Genomic DNA, 24,419 nt, shown 5'->3' with positions numbered 1-24,419 from the left:
CATATAAATACCAAGTTTCATAACGTTTCCTCAAGGGTATCCCTCATTTCAGAGTACCCATCTTAACCCTCTGTTTATCTTCTTCAATTTCTTCTTTCTGGAGGCCGTTTAACCTTCTTCGCCTGTTGCTGTAAAATAAATAAATGCAAAAAATTGTTTACCCTTTGGCCATTCTGGTAAATGTCCTGCAATAATTTGCAGCCTTCGACTGACAGCGGCTGAAAAGTCTTGCCAGTATGCGGGTGGGAAAGAGACAGAGCTTGCTCCCGCTGCCGCTGCACATGACCGTGTTGCATGACTTTGTAGTAAACCTGAAATTCAGTTTGGAGTTGACTTCGTTTCGTTTTTTTATATTTTTTTTCTCGTTTTTGTCCCGCATCTTGTTTATGCACGCGATAAAATTGTTTTACAAAAAAAAAAAAAGAAAAACAAAAACAAAAACCAAGGAAAAAAGCAAAAAATGTTTTAACGTAAATTCAGGCAACAACAAAAGCTGAAGTTTCTGGGCCTTAATCTTAAGGTAGCATCTGCTGGCCAGGCTGACAGGCAGCGCTTTTTTGTAATACTTTTTGTTTCTGGGCCAGGGTGAGGGTTTCTCTTATCATTAACTGAACCAGTTAAGGCTTGGCCTAGGCCCATTAACCAGGCCAGAACGGGATCTGTTTCAGCCTGCCATACGAGAGATTGTTTATGGTTAATTGCTGAAAGGCAAGGTTAAGGAGAAGGGGCATAAAGTCGAATTTAAACTTGATTAAGTTAGCCTTATGGCTACTATTTTAAGTCCCAAACACTTTCCATCAATTCCCAACTAATCCCGAATTTATTTTCTCTTTTCCTTGCAGGTAAGTCAAGTTTTCCTTGGAATGAAACACCTTCTCTCAAGTGCAGAGGCCATAAATCGCGGCAAGTGGCAAGCGCAGAAGTTTGGCTTTATATCCAGGTGGGTGGGTGATTAATGGCCAGGGAGGGGAAGCTCCCTGAACTCCCTGAATTATTTGTCGACGCTTTAAGTTAAACGCTCCCCGTGGCGCCATAAACAAAAAGCAAGCGGCTAGCTTTTAAGCGCAGTTTAACGGTTCAATGACATAATGAATTTAAAGCGCGCTACACGGGTAAAAAATATCTAAAAAAAACTATCATTAAGTAAGTTAAGTCTGGTAAGTTAGTTGCTGGAAACTCTAGACTACTTTCAGGACCTTTTACTCAGGTTCAAAGTTCATTTTTCGCTGTGCATCCCAGAAGCCTGCAACAAGAAGCTGGCTAACAAAAGGGAATCCTGGCAGCCAGGACTCGTCTGCTCCTTGCTAATTAGCTGCATTCATAATTTCGTGCACATTATTTACATGCTAAGCAGGCGCAGACAAAGGGGCAGGATGGAAGAAGGGAGGGTGCAAAATTGAAGCTCAGACAGAAGGCAACCGCAATGTGGTGGCCACGCCCTCTCTCCCACTTCTTTCGGCTCATTTACAGTTATGCAGAGCATTCCTTGGCAACTTTGTAAAAGTGAAAAAAAAAGCTAAAGAAGAAGAACTCTTACAACTGCAAAAGGCACACAGCAGGAGAAGGCTAAAAGGCTGGCTGAGAGGGCCAAGAGAGGTGCCAGCGTGTTGCAAGTGAAAACTTTTTTAATTGAATACATTTTTCAAGTTTATTTTGTATATTGAACCTAAGAAGCAGCAGCTGAGCAGATTCCTTAAGTGTGGCTTGCACCCTTACCCCCTTTTTTTTAGAGTGTAAAACGACTGCACTTGGCTTAAAGCTGCCTTAAGCTGAAGTTTTCCTAAGGCTTCCCTCGCAGCGGGAGGTTTTTCTTTTAACTCGTTTTTAATTCCCTAACATTGACTTTGGCTTTGGGTTCTGTTTTAAGTCCTATATTAAGTTTCCCTGGTAAATTATGATTTTTAAAAGTATTTTTTATTAAGTTTAAAGAGAAAGAGAGTGAGCTGCGATTAAAAAGGAGCGCTTAACTTGAACTGATTGACTTTGATGTCTGCTCTTGTAGTGGTCCTTGGAGGTCCTTTAAGCTGCGCAATCGATAAAATATTTAAATGCCGGCAATCAATTTCCATTTCCCACTCTACTCAGGGCGAATTATCCTGGCGCCATCTTGGCAGACACTTTGCCAGAGAGCCATATCAAGTGGCTCCAAGAGGTGCCCAGCCCAGCCCCTCCACACCCATCCACTTCTGATTTATAGAAACAGATAAAGAGGGGGAGTGGCAGAAGGTCAGACACGCTAATTACCCGATCAACTGTCGTCCTTCCTCTTCGCAGGCACTCAACTTGGCTCGGAAAAGCGGGAAAACTCGCCATGGCAGGGCAGCCAGACATTTCATTCATTCAACTTTATGGCTGGCTGTCGTCTGGCTAATACGTAACTTTTATTTTTCAATTTAGCCGCAACTCTTTCTGTTTTTTTTCAGCATTTTCTGCCCTTGCTGCTCGTTGGTTTTCATGTTTTGTCAACATTTTTCCGCTTTGTTTGTTTCGTCTGGCTTTTCCTTAATTTTCCCTCGCTTTGTTTGCTTGCCCCGACCTGTCCTTTGGCTCTCATTTTATGATTATAGTTTTGTGTGGCCATTGTGTTGCTGTTGTTGCAGTTGCAGTTGCAGCGTTGCACAGTCCACAAATCAATTTTCCCCTAGTCAATTTCAATTATTCAATAATTGTTTATTGTCGTCATTAATTTCGGGCTGTCATCCTCGCTGATTTGCATTTGCATTTTGCCCATTACCGATACCAATACCAATACCATTGGAAAAACGGCCGATGAAAATCCAAATCGAATATTGCCTATACGAAAACGAAACGAAAAACGAGAAAAGAGTCAAAGCTCAAATTCTGTTTTGTGGCCATAAAAAGCTTTGTTTTTGGCCACTTGGCTGCCAGCTGCCATTTTTCAGTTTTCAGTTTTCGACTTTTGGTTTTTCTCTCTCTTTTTTTTTCTCGTTCATTACGCGGCCTGTCAAATTAAATTTGACTTGCAGTTGCCAAATTCGTAAGAGCTCAGAAAAACAAAAATACAAAAAATATCAACAAATAAAAATACAAACAAATAAAAATGACAAACTTGCTTTGCGATCACAAAATATCAAACATGAGGTTGCAGTTTTAATTTGGTTTTCGGGTCTTTAATTTAGCATTTTGTTAATGGGCTTTCGGCTATTTTATTTTATTGCTGTTTAAATTTGGTTTTTTAGGAATGTTTCACATTGATTTTAACACTTTTTTATATTAACAAAATTATTATTCAATTAGTTTATGGGTTTTGTAAGGCTTTCCATTTTAATTTTAGTTGATTTTTAAATACTTTTTTGGGTTTCTTAATTAAAATTCTTTATTACTTTATTTTTTACCGCTAAAAATATAAATTCATAAAAAATATTTCCTAAAAAAATGCAACTTTTATCTTCTGTTAAATTAACCAAAAGTGATGATTCAACGATTTTCCTGCTGAAGTTCTTAAATTTCATTATTTTTCGCTTTCAATTAACTTTTTTGCCTTTTATTACTCATACGCCCGGGTAGCCCCTTCCTTCGAACGCCGAAATTGGCCATAGAAAAACGCGTTTTCAAACTAGTTAGTCAGAGTAAAAAAGCAAATCGAATGCGTAGCTCGGTGGCTCCTAACCTTTCTCTCTCTCTGTTTCGCTAACCAAATGCTCGGCGGTTGCACAAAAAAACGTGCCACGCATTTGAGTGAAGTCAATCACACGCCGTTGTTTCTGTGATTCTTTTTTTTTCTTTATTTATTTATTGTTGCAGGCTGGGAGGTAAATGCACTTTGCACACGCCGACACGCCCCTTTATTTACCCTGCCTACTTTGCCATATTTTACGCAAGTTACAGCGGCGAATTTTATGAAATATTCCACATGGCATTAGGCGGTAATTTGTGACTTTTAATTAGTTAAGGAAAATAAGAAAAACTTTCAATTTTCCTTGGATTTGCATATTAATGGGAAGGCTGATAAAAACAAAAAGCCTGGAAAAGCGGAAAATTGAATTTTTTAGGTAAGATAACTGCCAGCCAGCCATTTAGCTGTCAATTTCTAGTTAGCCAATAAGCAGTGGCAAGTTTAGGAAAATATACGAAAATCCAACTGGATAAGCCCAGTGGGTAGTGGTGGGGGTGTTTAGGGAAGCCTTGAACGTGCTTGGAATGAATGAAAAGCGGAGGAATGAATTTTTTGGGTTTTGTGGTCTACGGGTTAAGGTTCTCTGTCCCTAAAACTAACTTAAAGTACAGTAAAAACTAGAGAAAAGAAATCAAATGAAGTTTTTAGTTTGAAGTTAAAGAAGATCATTCGAAAGTCTCATATTTAAGCCAGAACAGGCTTTTCCATATGTTAGTTTTCCATTTATATCAACGATTGAGAGTGTTTTTGACCGAATTTATATAGTATTTCGATCTGTTTTTCTATATTTTTTACACATACCCCTATATTTCCCACCCTGACCCTGTGCTTTTCAACATTTCCCTGAGTTCTTAAGCTCTGCCTGCATTGTTTTTGTTTTTGCTTTAACCTTGGGGCTTTGTTTCAGCGGGCATTAAACTAAGACTACGACTATGACTATGAGAGGGAAGAGCAGCTCCGAGTGAGCCGGTGAGTGAGAGGGAGACAGGACGAGAGCCTATGATATCAGTGTCAATATTGCGCTCGTACGCCATGTAATTCTATTAATTATATTTATAAATTACACGCACATAAACCAGAGAGGCATTGCCACAGAGATGCACTGAAAGAAAACTAAAAAATAATCAAAAATTTGAACTAAAAAAGGTTTTCTTATCAGAAAAGATATAAACTTACTGCTTATATTTCTTTAAGATTAATACAAAATCATGATTTTTCCTTTACCAAAAACCCAAGTTTTTCTCTCAGTGCCTGCTGGCACGATGCAGTCGTTGCAACAGAGCCGCTGCTTCGCCGCTTTTCAATGGATCTGTCCTTGGCAAAGTGCATTGCCGGCAGCGAAGTCGGCGGCAGCAGAGCGTTGCATTGCGTTCATTCGCCTCGAGTGCAGTTGCAATTTGTGTTTGCAATTTCGCAGTCTGCAGCAGCGACAGCGTCGGCAGCGCTGCCGTGAGTTTACGCCGCCTGCTTTTGCTTAATTTATTGACTTGGCAGCGGCAATTTATTTGCCAAGCGACTAAAACTTCAATTACGCACGCACTTTCTAAAAATACAGCACTAAAAAGATATATCAAGAGGCTCTGGAAAAAGGCCGAAAATTGTTCAAGTTTCAGTTTGAGTTTTGAGTTTTGAGTTTTGAGTTTCTCGGGTTGCTGCAAATATTTATGAAACAAACTCCATTTCGTGGTCACAAAAGACTTGCATTGTTGTTCGAGGGGGGTGGCTGTGAAAGGGAAAGTACACACGAACACGCGCTAAGTGGGTCACTTGAAAAGATCAGCTGTCATGGGTATATGTACAGCTCGGCTCGGAATTATATATATTTCATTCCTTAATGCCAATCAGCCAATCAAAAAGCACTTTTACCAGTCTGATAAGCAGGCTCTCTGGATCATTGAACAAACATAGGGCCTATATGTCGATAAATGGTTATGAATTTCGGGATAAGTTTCTATTTACGCCTCTTTGGTGCTAATAACTTAAACACAGCTGTGTGTATATAGCATATAGCTAAGATATATAGTTTTCAGGCTCAAGGCTCGAGCCTGATAAGCGAAGAGTTTCGAACAAAGGAAAGGGGCCTGACTTTATCGGCTTTATTTTCCCCCTGCAGCTGGCTCTTGGACAAACATCGTGCTGTCGCCTCTTATCAGGCCTAAACTTTGACTTTCATTTACAAGATTTTGCATTGAAGGAGGCGAAGAATGGAGCCCTTTCATTAGCCATAGCTATTAATGAGAAATTATATTGACAATTGTTGTGCGATTGCGAGTGCTGTGGCAGGCCTAGCGATCAATGGTTTTGCATTGTTTTGCCTGACTGGCGCCATCTTCTGGTCACTTGGCTTAACCTTTGGCCACGCCTACGCTTAAAAATCGGATTATTCACATGAGATAAAGGGGGAGGCGAACTGACCGAAAGTCCAAGTTTTTCAAAATTAATATTCTCACGGCGCCAAGTTTTTTGGTTTTTTGGGTTTTCTCTCTGATTTTGCAGTTTCGTTTTCAATTGCATTTTGCGGGCTGTTGATTTCCTGCTCTGTTTTAGTGTTTTCTTGAGTGCTTATACACTGAGAAAAACAAGTTAAGTCTTCAAGGTGATATTATTATTAACAAAAAGTGTTTTTAATGAGGTTTTTCTATCATTTTTCTTTACCAAATTTCTTAATTTTATTACTTAAACTTTATTTTCCTAAGTTATTAACCACTTATTTCTCTCTGTGCACAACATTTGTTGCTTGTTTATTGCCTTTGTGGCCGTCTGACGATTTTTGTCAGTTGATCTTTGACACATTTCAGGGTGCGGCTGCTCAGCTCTTCCCCCCTTTTGTTGATTTTCGGCTCTTTTGGCCTGCTTCGATTTGGCTCTTGCCGTGAGTAGGTGACTTTTCAGCTGTTTCAGATGCTTATCGCGTCTCTTCCTCTTCTCCCAGCGACATGTGCACGTACAGCAATTGTTTTCATTTTTTTTTGTAGATTTTTTTAAGCTTTCTGTTTGTATTGGCAGCATGTTCCTTTGTGATGGACGATTAATTGCATATTAATTTTGTTTATTTTTCGAGGGGGCCGCCGATCTTGGCACGTTTCCTGCGGTAAGTGGGTGAAAAGCAGAAATCCCAAAGCCCAAACAAAACCAAACAAAATCCCCATAATAATAATAGCAAATAAAATGTGCTTAAAATTTCGTGCGCGTGTTGGGAGCTTCGCTTTTTTTTAAGTTTATTTTTTCAGGCTTGTCCCTCGCAGCGTGAGAACAAAAAGGAAAACGAAACTCTGTCTTAGGTTTTTTAATTAGTTTTTTTTTTTTTCGGAGTTCGGAGCCCACCTGTGTGTCACCCTAAAAAAATACAGAAATTCATTTCCAAACTGCAGCTCAGCTGAAATGGAAAGCAAATTCGCTTTCAATTTCGTTTTCAACTCGAACTCGAATGCAATCGCCCTGTTGCCATCTCTTTCTGCTTCTGTTTGCCGCCACGCCCACTTTTTCATTCACCTGGCAGCTGCCAACGACCGTTATTTTTCTATTACCCATGTTCGCTTTTTTGCAACATCATCTTCATTAGCGATCGGTAGCAAAGTTATAGTGGTACGAAGTTGGTGGAAAAGTTGGTTAACTTCGCTGGCAACTTCCATGCTTAACTTATTTGGGATGACTAATGGAGTTTAATAGCTGTTCTAGGTGTGCTTCTTTTCTCTTTTATGTACTTTAGTTATTAGCAAGGTGATCGTTTAAAAAGTGTTCATTCATTAGGTGTTCATTTATGTGGTTTTTTTGGGTGATCATTTATTTTCTTTGTTCATTTATGAGAAATTTATTCATTCTTTGGTCATTTATTCTGTCTATGTTCTATCTATTATTCTTTAGCTGTTCATTTATGGGTTATTTATTCATTCATTCAATCAAACATTCAGTATTTCGTTCATTCAAACATTCATTCATTCAAAGAATCATTCATTCACTCATAGAGTTATTTATTCATTCTTTCATTGATTTATTTATTCATAGTTTATTCATTCATAGATTCATTCATTCATAGATTCATTCATTCATAGATTCATTGAGTCATTCATCCAAAGGTTCATTTATTCATAGATTCATAGATTCATTAATAGATTCATGGATTCATTCATTCATAGATTCATTTATATATTCATGAATTCATTCATTTATAGATTCATTTATAGATTCATTTATAGATTCATGGATTCATTCATAGATTCATTCATTCATAGATTCATCGATTCATAGATTCATCGATTCATCGATTCCTGTATGTTCATTGATTGAGTATTAATTTATTTTAAGTTGCCTCTTATTACCTAATTTAATATATTTTCATTTATCAGTTATTCATTTCTTCTTTCTTCGTTCATTACATTCATTTATTCATTAAATAAACATAAGTTATTCATTCATACTACGTTTACTTACTCCATAATCATTAGTTCTGTGTTCCTTTGAAAGTTACTTATTAGTTTTATGTTCTTTTATTAGTCATACACTTATTAACTAGTTCATTGACTATTCAAATCTTAAGTTCTTTTATAAGTTATTCATTCATTCTGAGTTCATTCATTCTTTGTTCATTTATAAGTAACTCCTTTTTCATTAACCAGTTCATTAGCTATTCATTTCATATGTTCCTTTCCATATGTTCATTTCTTAAATGAAATTTGATTTTAAACTCAAGAGTTTTAACCCACTGTCCGCGCCACTTTTGCTGCTGCTTCTTTCTGATCATCTGCTGCCGCAATGGCAAATGAATTCGTTTTTTGTGCTTCTGTTACAAGTTGCAAGTTACTTAAACAATTGCCTAGCTGTGGATGTTGTTTACCTTTTTGTGCCTTGCGCTTTGTTTTTGTGCTTTGCACAATTTTGCGTTTGTTGAACCTCGTTTTGCCGTCCCCTCTTTGCCTTTGTCTTTCGCTCTCTGTGAGTGTGTGATTGTTGCAAAATTCATTTTTAAGTGTATGAAGTAGAAAGCTCAGCCAGCAAGTGGGGCCAATGGTGGGCGTGGGCCTCTCGGGCAATTTGTCCATAAGCTAGCCCGGCGTCTAATTCGCGTAATTATATTCAAATTTAAAGCCATGTAAATTTCTTACAAAATTATTTGCATTTAAATTGCCTCAGCGGGCATCGGGCAACGCGCGAAACCGACGTCATTGTTAACAATTATTGTGAATTAGCTATAACGAAAATGGGATTTGCTGGCCTCTCATTTTCTCTATATTTTTCTCCTCATTTTTCCTTACTTTTCCCCCCCTTTTCCTTGAGCTTTAAATGGAACCAAATTGAACTTGTCGCCCACTCAACGAGAAGGCACTCGCTCTCTTTCTTATACCTATAAAGCTCTCTCTCTCTTTCTCTTTATTGATACAGCTCTGGATGGCTGACATCATACTATTATTATGGCGATTGTTGTTGCTGCTGCGTTTAGCTGGAAATTGCAATGCACTTTTAAGTCAACTGGTCGTCGCTCTAACAGTAAATGGCAAATAGCAATAAAGCCGAATGATTCACCCCCTCAACTTGGGGCTGTGCATGGAAAAATGGGAATTTCCATAATTTAATCAGTATTTAGTTTGAATAATATAGTTTGCATTTGGGTAATAGGAAAATCTATAAAAAGTCCATACAAACAAAGCACTGCCATCACGTTTTCAATGGCCAGGAAAGCAGCAAATTAGCGGTAATTAATGAAATGTCACTGGACAGATCGATCGATCGATCGAACGATCGCAAATGGAATCGGAATAGAGCAAGATCGAGCTGCATGTAGATGGCACTAATTGAATATTGCAAGTAATTAGAAAATATTCTAGATGGCGGCGAATTTATCGCATTTGTTTGAATAACAATTAAACGCTTTGTAATTTATGGATTGCATTGAGTGAGGTCTATTTTTACGCCGTGTGCACTTAATAGAGTCTCTGATGATGGCATTGTCTGGTGGTCTTGACACTGCTGCCACTAATAGAATCGATATCAATGTGCCTGGGCGGGGTATCCTGGTGTCTAAGATCTCAAATAACTCAATTAGTCATCTTAAATTTTATTATTTATTTATTTTTTGTTTCTCGATATATTTCAAGCGGCCCACACTCCTTTGTTTGAGCATTCATTATCTTTTTCCCAGCGGGTTAGCTTTCTTATCGCTTTCATACGCGGCGTATGCTTAATGTGAGTTCCTCTAGCAAGGCCTGTTTCCTTCTTGGCAGATCTTTCCGCCAAATTCCCCAAGGAAGTGACTTTGTTTTTCATTCTTGACTGGGCAGCTGTTCTTCGGCCATTTCTTGTAGGTTTTTTTTTTGTACCCCCCCCAAAAAAAAAAGGAACCCTTTTTGTTGTCAAAAGTCTGAGCCACATTTGTTATGGCCCTAACAGGTAGAGAAGTCTGGTGATGAGGGGTAGAGCCATAGCGTCTAGCCCTATCTTAATAAGAAATCTTCCGACCGCATAAATAACACTTAACATGTTGTGGTCTCAACACATTTGGCCCTTAGTCCCTTTCTGTTGTCTCACTTCCCCTTTCCCACTCCCCTTTTCTGACCATATTTCATATGAAATTTGCTTATTTTTTCTGTTTTTTTTTTAGTCTTTATAAAAGGTTGCTATAATTTGGTTAGAAAGTTGCTTGTCTTCCGTATCTTATTTTTAAGATCTGCTTTTTCTTTTATTACTAAGCTTGTAAGGGCTTAGAATCTGCTATTCTTTAGTTTAGATAAAAGCTGTTAGCTTAAATCACCTTTAAAAGTTAGAACTGACTTGTAGGGGCCTGCAGTTTCTTGGTAAGAAAATACACCTAACCATACTATGGTGGTTGTACTCCCTCCTTGCTCCCCCATCAAAGTTGTCAACAAAAGCGTGTAAAAGCCGCCTTTGTAGTTTTGGCCAGCAAACATGTTTGGTTTTGGTCTAATTATGCTGCCATGTGGGCTGTGGGCTGTGGGCTGCCGTCGTGCTGTTAAGTGAATTACCTTTGCCTTTGCCTTGTGACTCGACTAATTTAGCTTGTTTTACTTTTGGCTGTCCGTTGGCTAATGAATTTTAATTGCAATCTGACAGGGGGAAAATGCACTTTGACCGCTGCTGAAGAAAGGGAATTCCCACAATTTTACGCTGACATTTTCCGTAGTGTTTCAACCCTAGAATTTTCACGCCAACGCCCACGTAACGCATGGCGGCAATGAGGTGATGATGATGACTCAACCCAGTAGTAGGGAAGGAGGAGGAGGAGGAGGAGGAGGAGGAGGTTGTTTTATTTAATTTTTGTTTCTGTTTTTCAACAATATTGCGTTGGCTGACCACAGACAACAATTACACAATTATGCGAGAGAAGCGCGAAGGGGGGAACGTGCCGCCGCGAGAGCCTTGAATTAATTAAAAATCTAAGCCTAAGCTTGGCGGCCATAAATAAGCCAGACAATGCCACTGGCCAGCCATAATAATAATAATAATATGGCTTAGCAGGCAGCGGCCGCTAGAAGAAAGGCACATAAAATGATTTTGTAACTCGAAAACAAGTACGAAACATGATTCAGAAACTTTGAGCACATTTTTAGGAGTTTGTCGATTGGATAATTGCAATTAAAGTTTAAGAGCCATATGTACAGTGCGGTACATAACTGCCAAGACATTTATGGTTTTGTGATTGTTAAAGTTTGAGATTTATCATCATGATATTACATCAACAGGAAATCAATAACAGATTTTTATGATAACTAACTTTTGGTTTTTTCAAATTTTATGATAGGTTTTTATTCACTTTTAGTTTCGATTTCGAAATCTTTTCCCATCGTTTTTCATACGCACTGTAGTCGTGCCTAATTGAATGCATAAATCAAGCGAGTGCATTCATTTAGAGTCCTCGATCCCGCCCCTCGCTGGCATGTCAAGTGTCAGTTGCACAAAACTCTGAAAATGTGGATTGAAAATGGGTGGAGTTCGAGTTCGAATCACCTCGAATCGTGCCTTTGTCTCTATCGGTGCCTTGGAGAGACCCAAAGAAATCGTTAGATGTCTAAAGACACGAAAAATAAGTAACAAATGAAACGAAAATCAACGGAGAACTGGAAAAATATTGCCAATTAGAATTAATGTGAGCTGCTCTAGCGATGAGATTTCAGAGTATCGTCGAGCAACTCGGACATGTTTCCAATTATTTTTGAATATTTCCAAGCTATTTGCACTTGTCGGCCTGGCTGGGGCTGCTCAAAAGATACGAATTGCGAAGTACATTGATTTATAGAGGAAGTTTGCGGGGCTCAAAGAGCCGCCGCCGCCGACAGCTCAATTTGTCATGAGATACAGATACTTGCAGACACGTTACTCAAAGATACACACGATTTCGGGGCTCGACCTTCTTCTCCTGGCTGCTGTTTACTTAGAGATCTCTTAACCAGTCTTACGCATGGGAGTTTCTACTAAGCTTACGGCCCTCTTACTTGGTATCCACTGTTTGAGCTAGCCAAATATTGATTGATCACGAATTCCGCGAACTGCAAATAATCTCTGAAATTTGCCAGATTTGCTGGCATCGCCAGTCAAGGAGAAAAGGTTACTTACTAATCACTAAATATTGGTCTTAAAACTTAGCTCTTAAAGGGAAAATACAACAACTTTCAAGGATAAAAACTCTTCTAATGTTGATGGTTTAAGTTCTAGAGTCCAGTCAGCATACACATTAGCATGTAAATGCTTTCCTTTCACACGAATTTCCCACAAAGTTCTTGGGTTAGATGTAATTAAATGTGTTTACCCGAGAAAGGCAGAGAGAAGCAGCCATTAATTAAACCGAGAATAATATTTAAATGTGTCTGGGCCTGGCTTACACATGTTGCCCATCGATCTGTCGCCTTGTTTTTTGAGTCATTTGAATGTGAAATAAAAATGTTAGTGGCTGGCTGGCAAAAGTTGTGGCAATTAATTTGACGCCTCTGGAAAAAATGTGTCCCCACATGTGCTGTATGTGTTGAATGTTGCAAGAGAGAAAAGCCAGAAAATCCAAAGCCATTTTAATTGCAAAAACTGTGCGTGTGGCATGAGAAGTGTTGTAGTGAAAAGGGATCGAGTCACAGTTGCCGCCTGGCCTGCTCTATATATACAAATATATATATGATACTGTATCTATGAACTTGCCACCGCAAAACACGCGAGCTGCTGCGGTCTAGTTGCTGCCCTCTCCTTTTAGTTTTGGCCCCACAAAAACTTGGCAACTTTGCACATTTGCCCCAACTCTTTGCCCACGAACACTGCATATTTGTCCAAAGTAATGAGACTTTTCACAGCTAGTTTTTTTAGTTTTTGCTTTTTGTGTAGCGCAGCGTGAAGTCGAAGTTGTCTCCTAGACAGCCTCGCAATGCATTATGGGAATTTTGTGGCATTTTCATTAACAGCTCCGCTCCCCTCATCTAACGCCTCCTGGCATATGAGTCCCCTAACCCCTCGCTTCGTATGTGTCTTAGTTTTAATTTGTTTGCGATTAACACGCGAGCGTAAAAAATATTTACAAGTTTTCGGGCTTTTTTCGTGATTCATTTCGGGGTGAGGCCTAAGAAATGGGAGGCACCACCGATTAGGTAAGATTATAAAGGATTAGACTTGGTTGGGGAGATATATCTAGATGGTAAGTTAAGGAATATGAAATACTCTATAGAATGATTAAAAAGCATCTCTAAGATTCTTTCCCAAGGAATGTTTCCCCTTCAATGACTTGTCTTGATTTTCTTCCAGCTGAAGGATTCTTAAATTCCTGGCCAGCACCAGCTGCTGACGTTGGCAGATTTATAGGGAGACCCCAATCGATCCCCTTTCCCTTTTTTCTTCTTCTTTTCATTTTCATTTTTATTTGCCAACACCTCTTTGTGGGGCCCGCCTGACCGCTCGCAATTAATTAGCGGCAATGAGCTGTTGCCTCTGCCTCCGGCCTCTGAGTCCAGAGTTTCGGGACTCCGGTTCCATATTCTCCAGTCTCCAGTCTCCGGTCTCGAGTTTATGGCAACTAATGTGCGTCGCTGCTTGGGTTGTTATTGCTCTCTTTATGCCGCTGCAACATCCACATTATTTGTTCGTTTCTTGTGCCTTTGCTGCTTGGCTGGCCAATGTCTGGCTAATTTTCTATTTATTTGACCACTAACTCAGATGGAGCACCATCATGCCACCATGCCACCATGCCACCATGCCACCACCATCGCCATGGTGCACACATGGATAAGGCGCACTCTGGCTAATTTATGGGTTTCTTGCACTCTCTGCCGGGCTCGGGAAAAGGCATTAAAGCCGCCTTCTTTCTATAGCCCTTCCCCCGGCTAGCTAACTGAATGTGCTTTTGGCTTAAAGTTTTAGTTCGTGCTGGAAAGGAGACCTCCGCACCCAGAACGAGCGCCTGTTGCTGTTGCCCGGCAGATGCTGAGCCCAAAGAACTAGTTTACTTTCAGTGACTGTCCAACGCTCATCAACCTGATTTTACTACGAAATCACGATTTACCTTTGCACTGAAAACAAAGTTGTTAAAGAAACTGATAAAAACTTTAACTAAATGTTAAACTAAACCCTGAAAAGCTAAATACTATCTAAAAGTTTATTATCTAAGATTAAAAATCATATTTTCCTAGCCATAACTTAACTTAAAGAAATATTTTCCGTGCATTCAGATTTCCCTTTGCTATTTGTGGCCGTCGGCTGTGGCTGTCAGCTTTTGGTTGCTGGCACACGCCCTCCCCCAACAATAGCTACTGGGCTTAAAGTTCAGGCCAGGTTCAGTTCGAGTTCATGCGTGGCCTGTCTGCCTCTCCCCCTTGCCCCCTCCTTGGCCACGTACCACATTTGGCCTTTGCTGCGGATTCCGATTCGGAATCGCTGTAAAATGACTTTTCGCCATGATTTATGTTTCCACGTTGCGCTTCAAGTGCAACAGTTTTTATTTTATTAGCGGATAGGGTAGCGGGAGAAGGAGTCTTTAGGGTTTTATAGACAGTTTGTAGCTTAAGTTTAAGGGAAGTAATAATAGTTTAAGTTTAAACTTGTTAAAGTTGGTTTTCCCTTTAGAAAACTTTATTTTTACTCACCAATAAACGTTTGCTTTTCCTGCCTTCAAGTACACCCCTTTTTATAGATTTCACCTTTCCAATTTTGTAGTTCTCATTAACATAAACGATTCTTAAAACACTGGGTACCATTATGTGCGATCATCAAAGTTTTTAAGGCGATCAACTTTTAGATGTGGGTCGGTCTGGCTTGGCATTTTCTGCTGCTGTGGCTGTTGCTGCCCCTGTTGCTGTTGCTGGGCTGCTGCCTTAATTAGCTCAGCATTGTTTATGCTTATTTCGATTTGTTTCATTTTTTGTCTATTACTTTCCTCCTCCCCCAGAGCTTTGTATTTTGTATTTTATTAATTAATTTGCCCGCTTCGTACTTGGAACAAAGACAGTCGTCCCAGCCACAACCGCAACGTATGGTGTGGCAAGAAATGAGCTCGTATATCTGTCCGTCTGTTATTGTGAGAGACTCCGGGTCTAAAGACACAACCCACATGATTAACATTTGCTATTTCCATGGATTAAATCAGAGCCTCTTGGCTAAATTTGCGCAATTAACCGAACCGAAGCCAAAAGTTTCTTTCCATTTTCCACTGCAATTTGAGATCGTTTGCAAAGATCGAACAGATGCGATAGTCATTCGGTTTAGTTTGGTTAGCTTTAGAGGGGGGAGGGGAGAGTGCTTCGGACTAAACTAAACTGGTTGCCGTTTTAAGGCATAAACTACAACAATTAATAACAGCAACAACAGCAAAAGCAAGCGCAAACGCAGCGGCGGCCACTTTTCATGGTTTCGCTTTACACAGGCAACTGGAAAATGTTTTAAATATTTAGCATCCATTAATCAATTTGCACTCGCCGCTGATCTTGCGTCGCGATGCGGTCAGTTTTTTGGCCTGGGCTCAGATTGCAGTACAGTGGGGGTTGGCTAAAGGGGATTAGATAGGCTTATCAGCAGATTTTTACAAACTAACCAAGCAAACTCAAACTAAAATGTTTATAACTTGGCTTGAAGTTGGTTTACAAGTAAGGGATTTCACTTATTGAGTGCCCACTGTTCGACTGGTTCCTCTGGCAGACGAGATTGCACATTATTGTATTGCATTTCATATGCATTTTGTAATTTGTTTATGTCCGCTATATGGAAAAGCTTCACCACCCTGCCTTCTCTACCTAAAAAACGATAAGGAAAAAATCGATTTAAATTTTAATAAATTGCTGTGGGATTTTATTTATTTTTTACAGCCATTACCCAGCCTGGGAAAATATTAAACACCGCACCCAAAACCCAAGTTAAGGGAAAACTGAAAAGCAGAGAAAGGAAAGTAAAATATTTCCCCGTTTAATTTGATTTGGCTAATTCGGCGATAGAGAGAGATGGAAACTCATTTCGGTTTTGATTGCAATGCCAACTTTGCCATTTGAAGTGTGATTTCCACTCTCCTGCTTTGCATTGATTTATCTCGCTGTGCCATTGTCTTGGCCTACTGCAGCTTTTCCAATATTTCCAATTTTTATTTCGCTTAGGGAAAAGTTCAATCAAATGATGGGGCGTGTCTGAGAGAGGGCGTTGGGCTTGCCAAAGTTAATCAATAACCAGAAGCAGCAGCGGCAGCGGCTTCAACTCCAAAACAAAGAGATATAAATTTATTTATTTTTATATTTAAATTGAATTGCAGGTGGGTAGGAGGTGGCATGGGGAGGCATAGGGAGGGAGGGACACTACCCAGAGCTAGTTATTTATGGGAAAAACGTGAGACGCGGCAGTTGCACGAAAACTGTGTACGCCGCTCGACGTCGTCTATTTACATTTGCCATTATTATTATTATTATTTTTGCATTTGTTGCGCATTTTGGCCAGCGTCTAATTTATCGAGAGGTGTGGCCGAAAAAGTCACAAATAACACCAATCGCACTCAAATTATCGAATGTACAAATCGCAACGACAATTCGAAGCGCTTGAAGAATCGCACGGACAGGTACTCAGCAATGAAATCATAAATGAAATCTCAAATAAAATAAAAATTGGCGGCGCCCAGAATTTGGTAATTTATCGATTAATTGCAATCGCAGCTATGACATTTGCTTGGAGGCCGCCAAGCCCATCATTGGCAGAAAAGGCTGACCCAAAGAAGCTCGCTCTGATCGACATTCAAATGGAGATTTGATTTTGTGGCCAAAACGAAAATGAGATCAGTTCGGATCGAAGCAGAGCAAAGTTTGACCGAAGAAACATCGACAAACATGAAAATCATTAAATTCGCCGAGGCAGCTGCTTGGAGACATGTCTAAATTTAGCAGGCCTCGAGATATGAAGAGGCAGTGTAGATCAGAAATGTAAGGCTATCGAGAAAATTTTATTATTATCGATCATGTTATCGATTATGAATCGATTTTTCATTTCCTAATCTAAATATTAAGTAAAAGCTAAGCATAATTTCAAGACCATATAGAAGTTTTTATTATTATCGATAATGTTATCGATTATCCATCGATTTTTGATTTTCTTATTAAAATATTAAGTAAAAGTTAAGCATAATTTAAAGGCCATATATAAATTTCTGTTATTATCGATATTATCGATTGTGTATCGATTTTTTATTTTCTAGTCTGACTTTCAAGTAAAAATGTTGCAAAATTTCAACTTTCACATTAAAAGTTGGCTATACTTAAATTATTTATCGCCCTATCAAAAGCGAGCGATTAAATTATCGATTGTCCGAAATTAAACGGTTCGCCATAATCGATTAATGGCAATTTCGAGTGGCTCAAAAACACTTTCATTTTGTAAATTATCCAATCACAAAATTACCGATTATGGCCACCACATGCTAGCCACATCCGCTGACTTACATTTTCGGTACGCACTGTCAGTGGCCCGCGCTGTATTTGCATAAATTAAACTAATTGGGCGCCAAAGCAAAGTCACCGCGAATGAATTTACATAAACCGATGGATAGTGGAGGGTATAGAGTAACAGAGAGGTGGCTAACAGTGGAAAGGGGGATCCACAATCGAAGTTGAAGTGGAGCTCTGTTGTTTTTGCTTGGCGTGAGGCAATCCCCTGAAGTACAGGGGGGACTGGGTGAGACAGACCCACAGAAATTGAAACATTTCACATTTTTAATTTGTACGTGATAGGGCAAATAGTTTTGCCACTTGATGGGCAGCCAGACCCCTGCCTCTGCTGTGTGTGGCACGGAAAATTATGCAGCACACAAATCAGCTCCAGTTTTCCCTCCGATACTCCGATTTTCCGACTCTCGCATTGCATGCTAACCGTGGCAGGGCAGACAAATCGACTCTTTTCTGTCTGGCAGCACTTAGCACGTGATTGAAAATTGCCCGGGAATGAAGTGATTGGGTTCCACCGAGAAGGAAAACCAATAGAAATAGTTTTCCCCTCGCCGCTTCTGATTGCCTTCAATTCATTTACTTCTTCTTCGCCTCCGCAGTGAATACGAAATATTTCTCTGTACAAACAATTTGCGGAACTTTGCTCTTTTCGTTTTCGTTTTCGTTTTCCTCTTTGTCTTTGGCATTAAAGGCAAATTTACAAATTAGTGTGAAATTAAGGCCAAAACGAAAAAAGTACACATGAAAAAGCAAACACAAAGCTACAAAATAAACACTCAAGATCCAGAATTACTGATCACCCTCATGGCCTCATCATCAGTCGTCGTTTTCGGGATTGTTCTCCCATTGGAGGCGTCGCCAATAGGAGTATGCCACCAGCCAGAAGTACACGCTGAAAACTAAGGTATAACCAACTTAGAAGATATATCTTTTGAGTAACAAAAGTTAAACCCACTCAGTGTTACGAATACGGGAATGGTTTCCAAGGTGCAGAAGCCGCAGCTCACTGCGTAGTCGATTACAAAGACAGTGCAGAAGATCAGATGGAGTAGGTTGGTCACCAGATAGATGGGGACCAGCACTTCGATCTGCTGCAAGAGATGTCATGGGATCAGAGAAAGAACCTCAAGAGGTGATCACATACCACAATACTGCTTGTCATGAGAAGTATTGAGCCAATAAAGTGCAGCAAATAGGCAAAACGGCCAATGACCAGCAGGCGACCACCTGTTGGTGGGAAATGGTTTTACAAATTAAAGATTTCCTCTAGCAACAAGGAAACCAGAGCTTACCTCTGCTTACCTTCTCCCGCACAGAAGCCCAGGATCGATGCACATATCTCGAAAAGCGCTAAGAAAAAGCAGCCCGCCCGCAGATTCACGCAGCAGCAGCATGACTTCAGCCTGGGTACCCGACATTTCATGTCTCATTTGACAGCAGGGCGAAGGCCTCGCCTGATCGAACCGATCGTCTCTATATACTACTTATTCTATGATTAAAGTAATAGTAGTATATGACCTAAAAATCACCCTTATTAGGATAGAATGGTCACACTAGTCCTAGTAATATACATATTACAACTTGGTCACTCTACATGAGAGGGATGTGCTAACGGAAAGGCTCCTTTTCCACATAAGACTCGATTATGGAACAGTTTTACTATTTTAGCGAACCATATTTAGCTATAAAATAGCTTATATGGCAACACTGCTTCGCTTGTGTGTTTAATTTTTTGGCCATTCAAGGTCAGAGTCAGCTGCTCGGAACATGTGATAATGTTTGGTATTCTAATTTGAAACGCCTTTGTCTTGGCTGCTCAACTCATTTGGCTCATTCAATTTGACAGGCGACGGAAGCGACGCCGCCTATAAATTACAGCACATTCATGGGTCTTGGATCTGGATTTGGTTTTCGTTTTGGCTGTGGACTTTGACTCGGACTCGGACTTGGCCAGCTGTGACTGCAGCACTTCACTTTGAACTCCATTCAAGTCCGAACTGAGTCTAACAAAAGTCCAGACAGGAAGACACGGCCAGCCCCCAAATCCGAAGCCCATTGATTGCTCTCCAATGACAGCTATATGCTATGAGCCATAATATAGCTGGGGCTGACAGGAGGCGGATCTGACTCACAGATCTTGATTGCCTGCCTGCCTGCCTGCCTGCCTGCTTAAATGCAAAATTCGGCCATAATGATAGCTGGAAATTGAATCATTTTATGATACTCTGCCTGAATGAGATGCTTGTTTGGGAGGTGATGTGAAAATTAAATCAGTTAGTTAGCTAGCTGTAAAGTGATTAACCAGGTTAATACTTAGTTTCCACTCAAACAACTCAGAGGGAAATACTTTATTACTTTGCCAATTAAAAACCGATTCGATTCGCGTAGGCAATATGTGATAATAATCCATAATTCGATGACCAAATCGATAAATTCATAGCCCAGCCAAATACGATGCTCGATTTTATTCTAGCACTCGGCTAGCACAACCATAAAGTAAGGGTACACTCATAAAAATGAAGATCGCCTTTAATAAGGGGCTTTTTGCCAGAGAAAGAAAGAAAGAGCCAGGGCAGGGCGCACGTGTTCGGGCCAAAAATGAGCAATAATAATAGGAGGCGGCGGTGGGAAGGCCAGAAAGCGCTTTTGGGCCATTAAAATTCATTAGCCGTGCACATCTCGATCTGGAGTGCGAGATCCGATCAATAAAATAAGCAAACAATAAAGACCGGGTCGAGCACATTCGATATATATATATGATCTGAACGATCTGAACTGACCAGCGACCAGCTGCTGTGTTTTTCGATTCGAATTAAGATTCATATTGCCGAAATTAGCGGCGGGTAACTGGCTTGTGGGTGAAGGAATGTCCGCGCTTGGCTTAATTAACCTTTCCAAATTGAATTTCCCCACCGAATGTAATTGCTTTAAGGAATAATTTACTTAACTTTTAATGTTAAGCAGGCTGATTAGCACAAGTCGCGATGACTAACTGGAAAGTGACGCCGCGACATTCGGTCTGCCTTGTTTATGTTATATAATCGAAGCCGAAGCCAAGGTGTAAATAAACAGCGTATTATAGCATTTCTAACGGCCAGAGCAGTACTTTCTGCCAGATAAGGCAGTTTTAAGTTTTTTGTTTTCATTGTTTTCTGTAGATAAGTTGAAATTCCACATTGGCTAAGTGGCTAGCAGCCAGCCAGCCCCCCTCCCAAGCTGATAAGAGCGAGCGAGACCGCGCCGAGTGGAAGTACAATTAAAATTTAAATAAATGCAAAAAAAAAAACAAATGTGGGGAAAAAACAAATAATAAAATCTATTCAATGTCAAGGTCAGCCAATGAATTCGACTCTTATGTCTTTTCCCACTGTTTTTTGCGAAATTTGTGTTTGCTTTCGTTTTCGTTTTCTCGTTTTTTAAGCTTTTTTGATAACTTTATTTGCCTTATAAAAAGCTGAGAGGAAAATATGCAAAAATGTGAATTCTTGAGGGAATTGTTTATAATTTTATTTGTTTTAATTTCATAATGTCAGGCTTAAGCTTTTAAGGCCTTTAAAAAAGTTTGTTTTCCTTTTCGCGATGGCCCCCTCTTCTGACGTCAGCAAAGGCAACGGCAAAGAAAGAAAAGAAATTTCTTTGCAGAGCGAGGGAGAGTTAGTGATGGGGTGGGGGAGGGGAACTTAAAAAGTCACGTAGCATTCGATTAGTCAGAATAATGGCTAGTTACGTGGTTTACAGCCAATACTGTATGAACTGCAAATATGTAAAGTTTAGAGAGGGAAATCCTTATCGCTCTGCCATCCGGCTTGAATCTGAGACTCGAAGAATTTCCGCTTGCCTGTCGCCCATCGCCTGTCGCCTTTGCAATTTTCCAGCTGTCAAGGAATTTACATTTTTATTTAGAGGAATTTGTGCATTCATATTCTGCTAGCTGCTTATCTAACGTTTTTCTGATTTATGCATATTTTTCTATGACTTTTCCAGCTCCACATCGGGCTGCAATGGGATCTTTTCCCGTCGCCTGGACTTTTCGTCGTTCAACTTGCTGCCAAAGACTCGTTTGAATTCTTATCAAGTCAAGGTGAGTTATGTCTATATAAGCTATATATAAATATATCTGAATATATATAGTTAAGCTGGGGGGCTATCTACTCGCACACTCATTCAGCATGGCCAGTATTATTCACCCATTGAGAAACCGCAGAGTTGGCTTGACTTGGCTTTCTTGGAAGGAAAGGCAAACAAATATCTGCCTGACTTGGCAAACTGGCAATTGGATATGCCTTGGAGGGGAAGGGGGTTTAATTCTGTTGGATTAGATAATTTCCAGCTGGTCTTTAAGGAGGAGGAGGAGGCTGAGCCAGAATTCTCAAGAAGCGATGAGCTCCGCAACTGCAGCCCAGAAAATCACAAATATTCATTGTCTAAGCGCTTTTGGCAGTCACATGAGTAGCTAAGAAGTTGTTTAGAGTGGGAAGCTAGAGGAAAATCTTAAATTTTATTAATTTTATTTATTTCATAGTTAATTTTCTCTCTGCACTTCGATTGTGAATGAGTGCATTGGAAGCCAATCAAGGGGAAAAAGTCTTTGGGCCGGCTGCTTATCTTTCAATCTCGCCGCCTCTCATTCAGCCTTTTCCTTCCCTTCCACTTTTCCGCCTCAAACTGGAATATATAGACCCCTATATAGCCCCGATTCCCCTGCGAGTTGCTTCGGATTTCTGTTTACAGTCGGTGTAATGCCCAGCCAAACAATTTCATTGTTGTGGGAGTAAGGGAGATGCCTGGCTCAAGTGTAAGTTGATTTCAGCTGTACGTCAAGGGCACTGAGAGAAATAAGGCGGAACTTAGTTATGAAGAAAATGTAATCCCAAAAGGTTGTTGATAACTAATCATAAGCTGGTAAGAAGGGTTCTACCTCATCTTGTTCCTTAAGAATTTTCAAATTTCCAAGAACTTTCCTCAGTGCCAGTCATTGAATTTCGAGATTGAGGCCTGGCTAAGCCCTTCGAACTGCACATTGTTATGGATTATGCTCGGCTGAATCCCATTGTTGCGTTTGCGTTTGCCCCGATTGATATATATATATTATATATGATTGGGCTTGCGGTTGAGGCGGGCTTGGGGGGGTATTGAACCGAGTAAAACCGATTTGGAGCCGCAAGTCTGGACTGGGAATTATTTCAAGTGGCAATTAGCGAGCCTCCAAGACAAACTTCGCCATTTGCGGTTGGCAAGCCTGGCGAAAGCCTGGTCAGAGCTCATGAAATCATAACACACGAGTATGTATGATATGAGGATGCACAGGTCCTTGGAGTGCGCCTTGAATATTTCATAAGCAGCAGACGGAGTGGCAAGGGTGAATATCTCGCAGGACAATCCTACCTACCTACCTGTCTCACCCGAGTTTGTGCCCTACCCGAGCGGGCTTTGAATATGTTTTGCGTAGCCAAAATTGTATCTGGCGAATGTATCTGTATCTGTATCTGCTGCAGCTGGTCTCGGAATTTCCCTTTTGGCCAACTTATGCGATGTCTGCACGCAGCGGAAAAGCGAAAGAGCAGAAAGAGAAGGCATTGTCTGGCAGCGAATTGCTTTTAAAAACTTTACAATTCAATCTGTTGTTGTTGTTGTTGGTGGTGTAGCTGGTAAAGCTGCTCCTTTTTGGCATGCATTCCGAATTGCATTTCGAATTGAATTTATAAATATTTAATGCCATTCAAAATGCCATGCAAGCCAAGCGAAATTTCGGTTTTCTGTCTAGGATTTCTCGGTGGGTTAGAAGTTTCTAGCCGGGCTTAAAGAACTGGAACAGCAAGTTCAAGTTTTCAGGCTAAAGTTTTCCTTGTTTGCCCAAAAGGATAATCCCCAAGTCAAACAAAACGGATCAAAAAACTTAACAAAAAAACCCGTTCGTCATAATTAAGACAAGTCAACTTGTTAATCATCCAGCAATTTGCTTTGCCACTCAATGATTCCCGAAAGGGTTGTTGCCGGCTCGCTGATTTTTTAATCAGCATATCATAGACTTCGGGGGTTAACCTTTCTCCCAATCAGCTGTCGACATTTTGGCCGTCAAGGGATTTGCTTCGAGCATCCAAAAAAAAAACAGCTTAAAAAAGCCCAGGCAGTTATAATTATAATTAACACAGCTCCGGGGATTGAACTTCAATTGGGACTCCTGCACATCTGCTAATTGTTTCAGCTCTTCCTTAATCCTCTCCGAAGGGGGTGTGACTGTGACGGGGTTCCATGATGATTCATTCCGGAGATCTGCTCTGCTTTCTGCGCGTTTTTAATATGCCAATCAATCTTTGTCTCTCTGGCCAACTTTAAGCAAGAAAATAAGTTTTTATATGAATGATTGATGAGCGAGTGGTCGGTCTGCCATGTGTGTCTGCTTTTTGCTGGCAAATCTCAAATCGCAATCGCAGTCTGAAATTTCAAATTTGAATAGAAATAAATAAATGTTCTCGCTGGCTGTTGGCGATCATTTTTACCTCCTCCCTCCTCCCTCCCTCTTGTTTTCCTCATCTTTTTTGTGCTCTCTTAAACTGACACTATACATCAGAGGATTTCCTTTTTGCCTCTTGCTGGCGGAAATTTTCCAGAGCTGTTGTCAAACTCAGCAGCTGACAGGCTCTCACTACTAGTCCTTGGATCAGTGATACCCTTCCTTAGGGAATTGTAAGTTAAAAAGGATAATCAAGGGAAAAGTTGGTTGAGTTTAAAGGTTGTTATCAAAGAAAATTAAGGAAAATTTTTACATTAACTCCTTTCTAAAGGGTATATCTCCAGCTCTCCTGCTTTTTTAGTAGATCTTGCTGTCGCCACGACACTTTCCCAGATTGATGGCTGCTGCACATTCTGTGCCCCAAAGAGCTTTCCGT

At 40.2% G+C, this 24,419-nt stretch overlaps 2 protein-coding genes across 2 annotated transcripts in view; one reads left to right on the top strand and one right to left on the bottom strand.

Moving 5' to 3' along the window:
* Positions 1 to 24,419, top strand: part of LOC108111335 (headcase protein) — an 80,092-nt gene that overhangs the window by 11,628 nt on the left and 44,045 nt on the right. Inside the window, 1 exon segment of the mRNA XM_017220756.2 lies at positions 21,514 to 21,610. Within this exon segment, the coding sequence (XP_017076245.2) occupies positions 21,514 to 21,610 (97 nt within the window).
* LOC108111336 lies at positions 18,027 to 18,952 on the bottom strand. Its single transcript, XM_017220761.2, has 5 exons — positions 18,941 to 18,952; positions 18,822 to 18,879; positions 18,674 to 18,756; positions 18,485 to 18,617; positions 18,027 to 18,428 (listed from the first exon to the last, which is right to left on the bottom strand). Exons 1-5 carry the CDS (start codon positions 18,950 to 18,952, stop codon positions 18,346 to 18,348), a joined length of 369 nt encoding a protein of 122 aa, XP_017076250.2. The 3' UTR covers positions 18,027 to 18,345.

This window comes from Drosophila eugracilis, unplaced genomic scaffold (genome assembly GCF_018153835.1).
Source record: "Drosophila eugracilis isolate 14026-0451.02 unplaced genomic scaffold, ASM1815383v1 contig_1781, whole genome shotgun sequence".
NCBI classification, from domain to species: Eukaryota; Metazoa; Arthropoda; class Insecta; order Diptera; family Drosophilidae; genus Drosophila; species Drosophila eugracilis.
The sequence above is the reverse complement of the archived record's forward strand: the minus strand, read 5'-3'. Positions and strand labels throughout refer to the sequence as shown.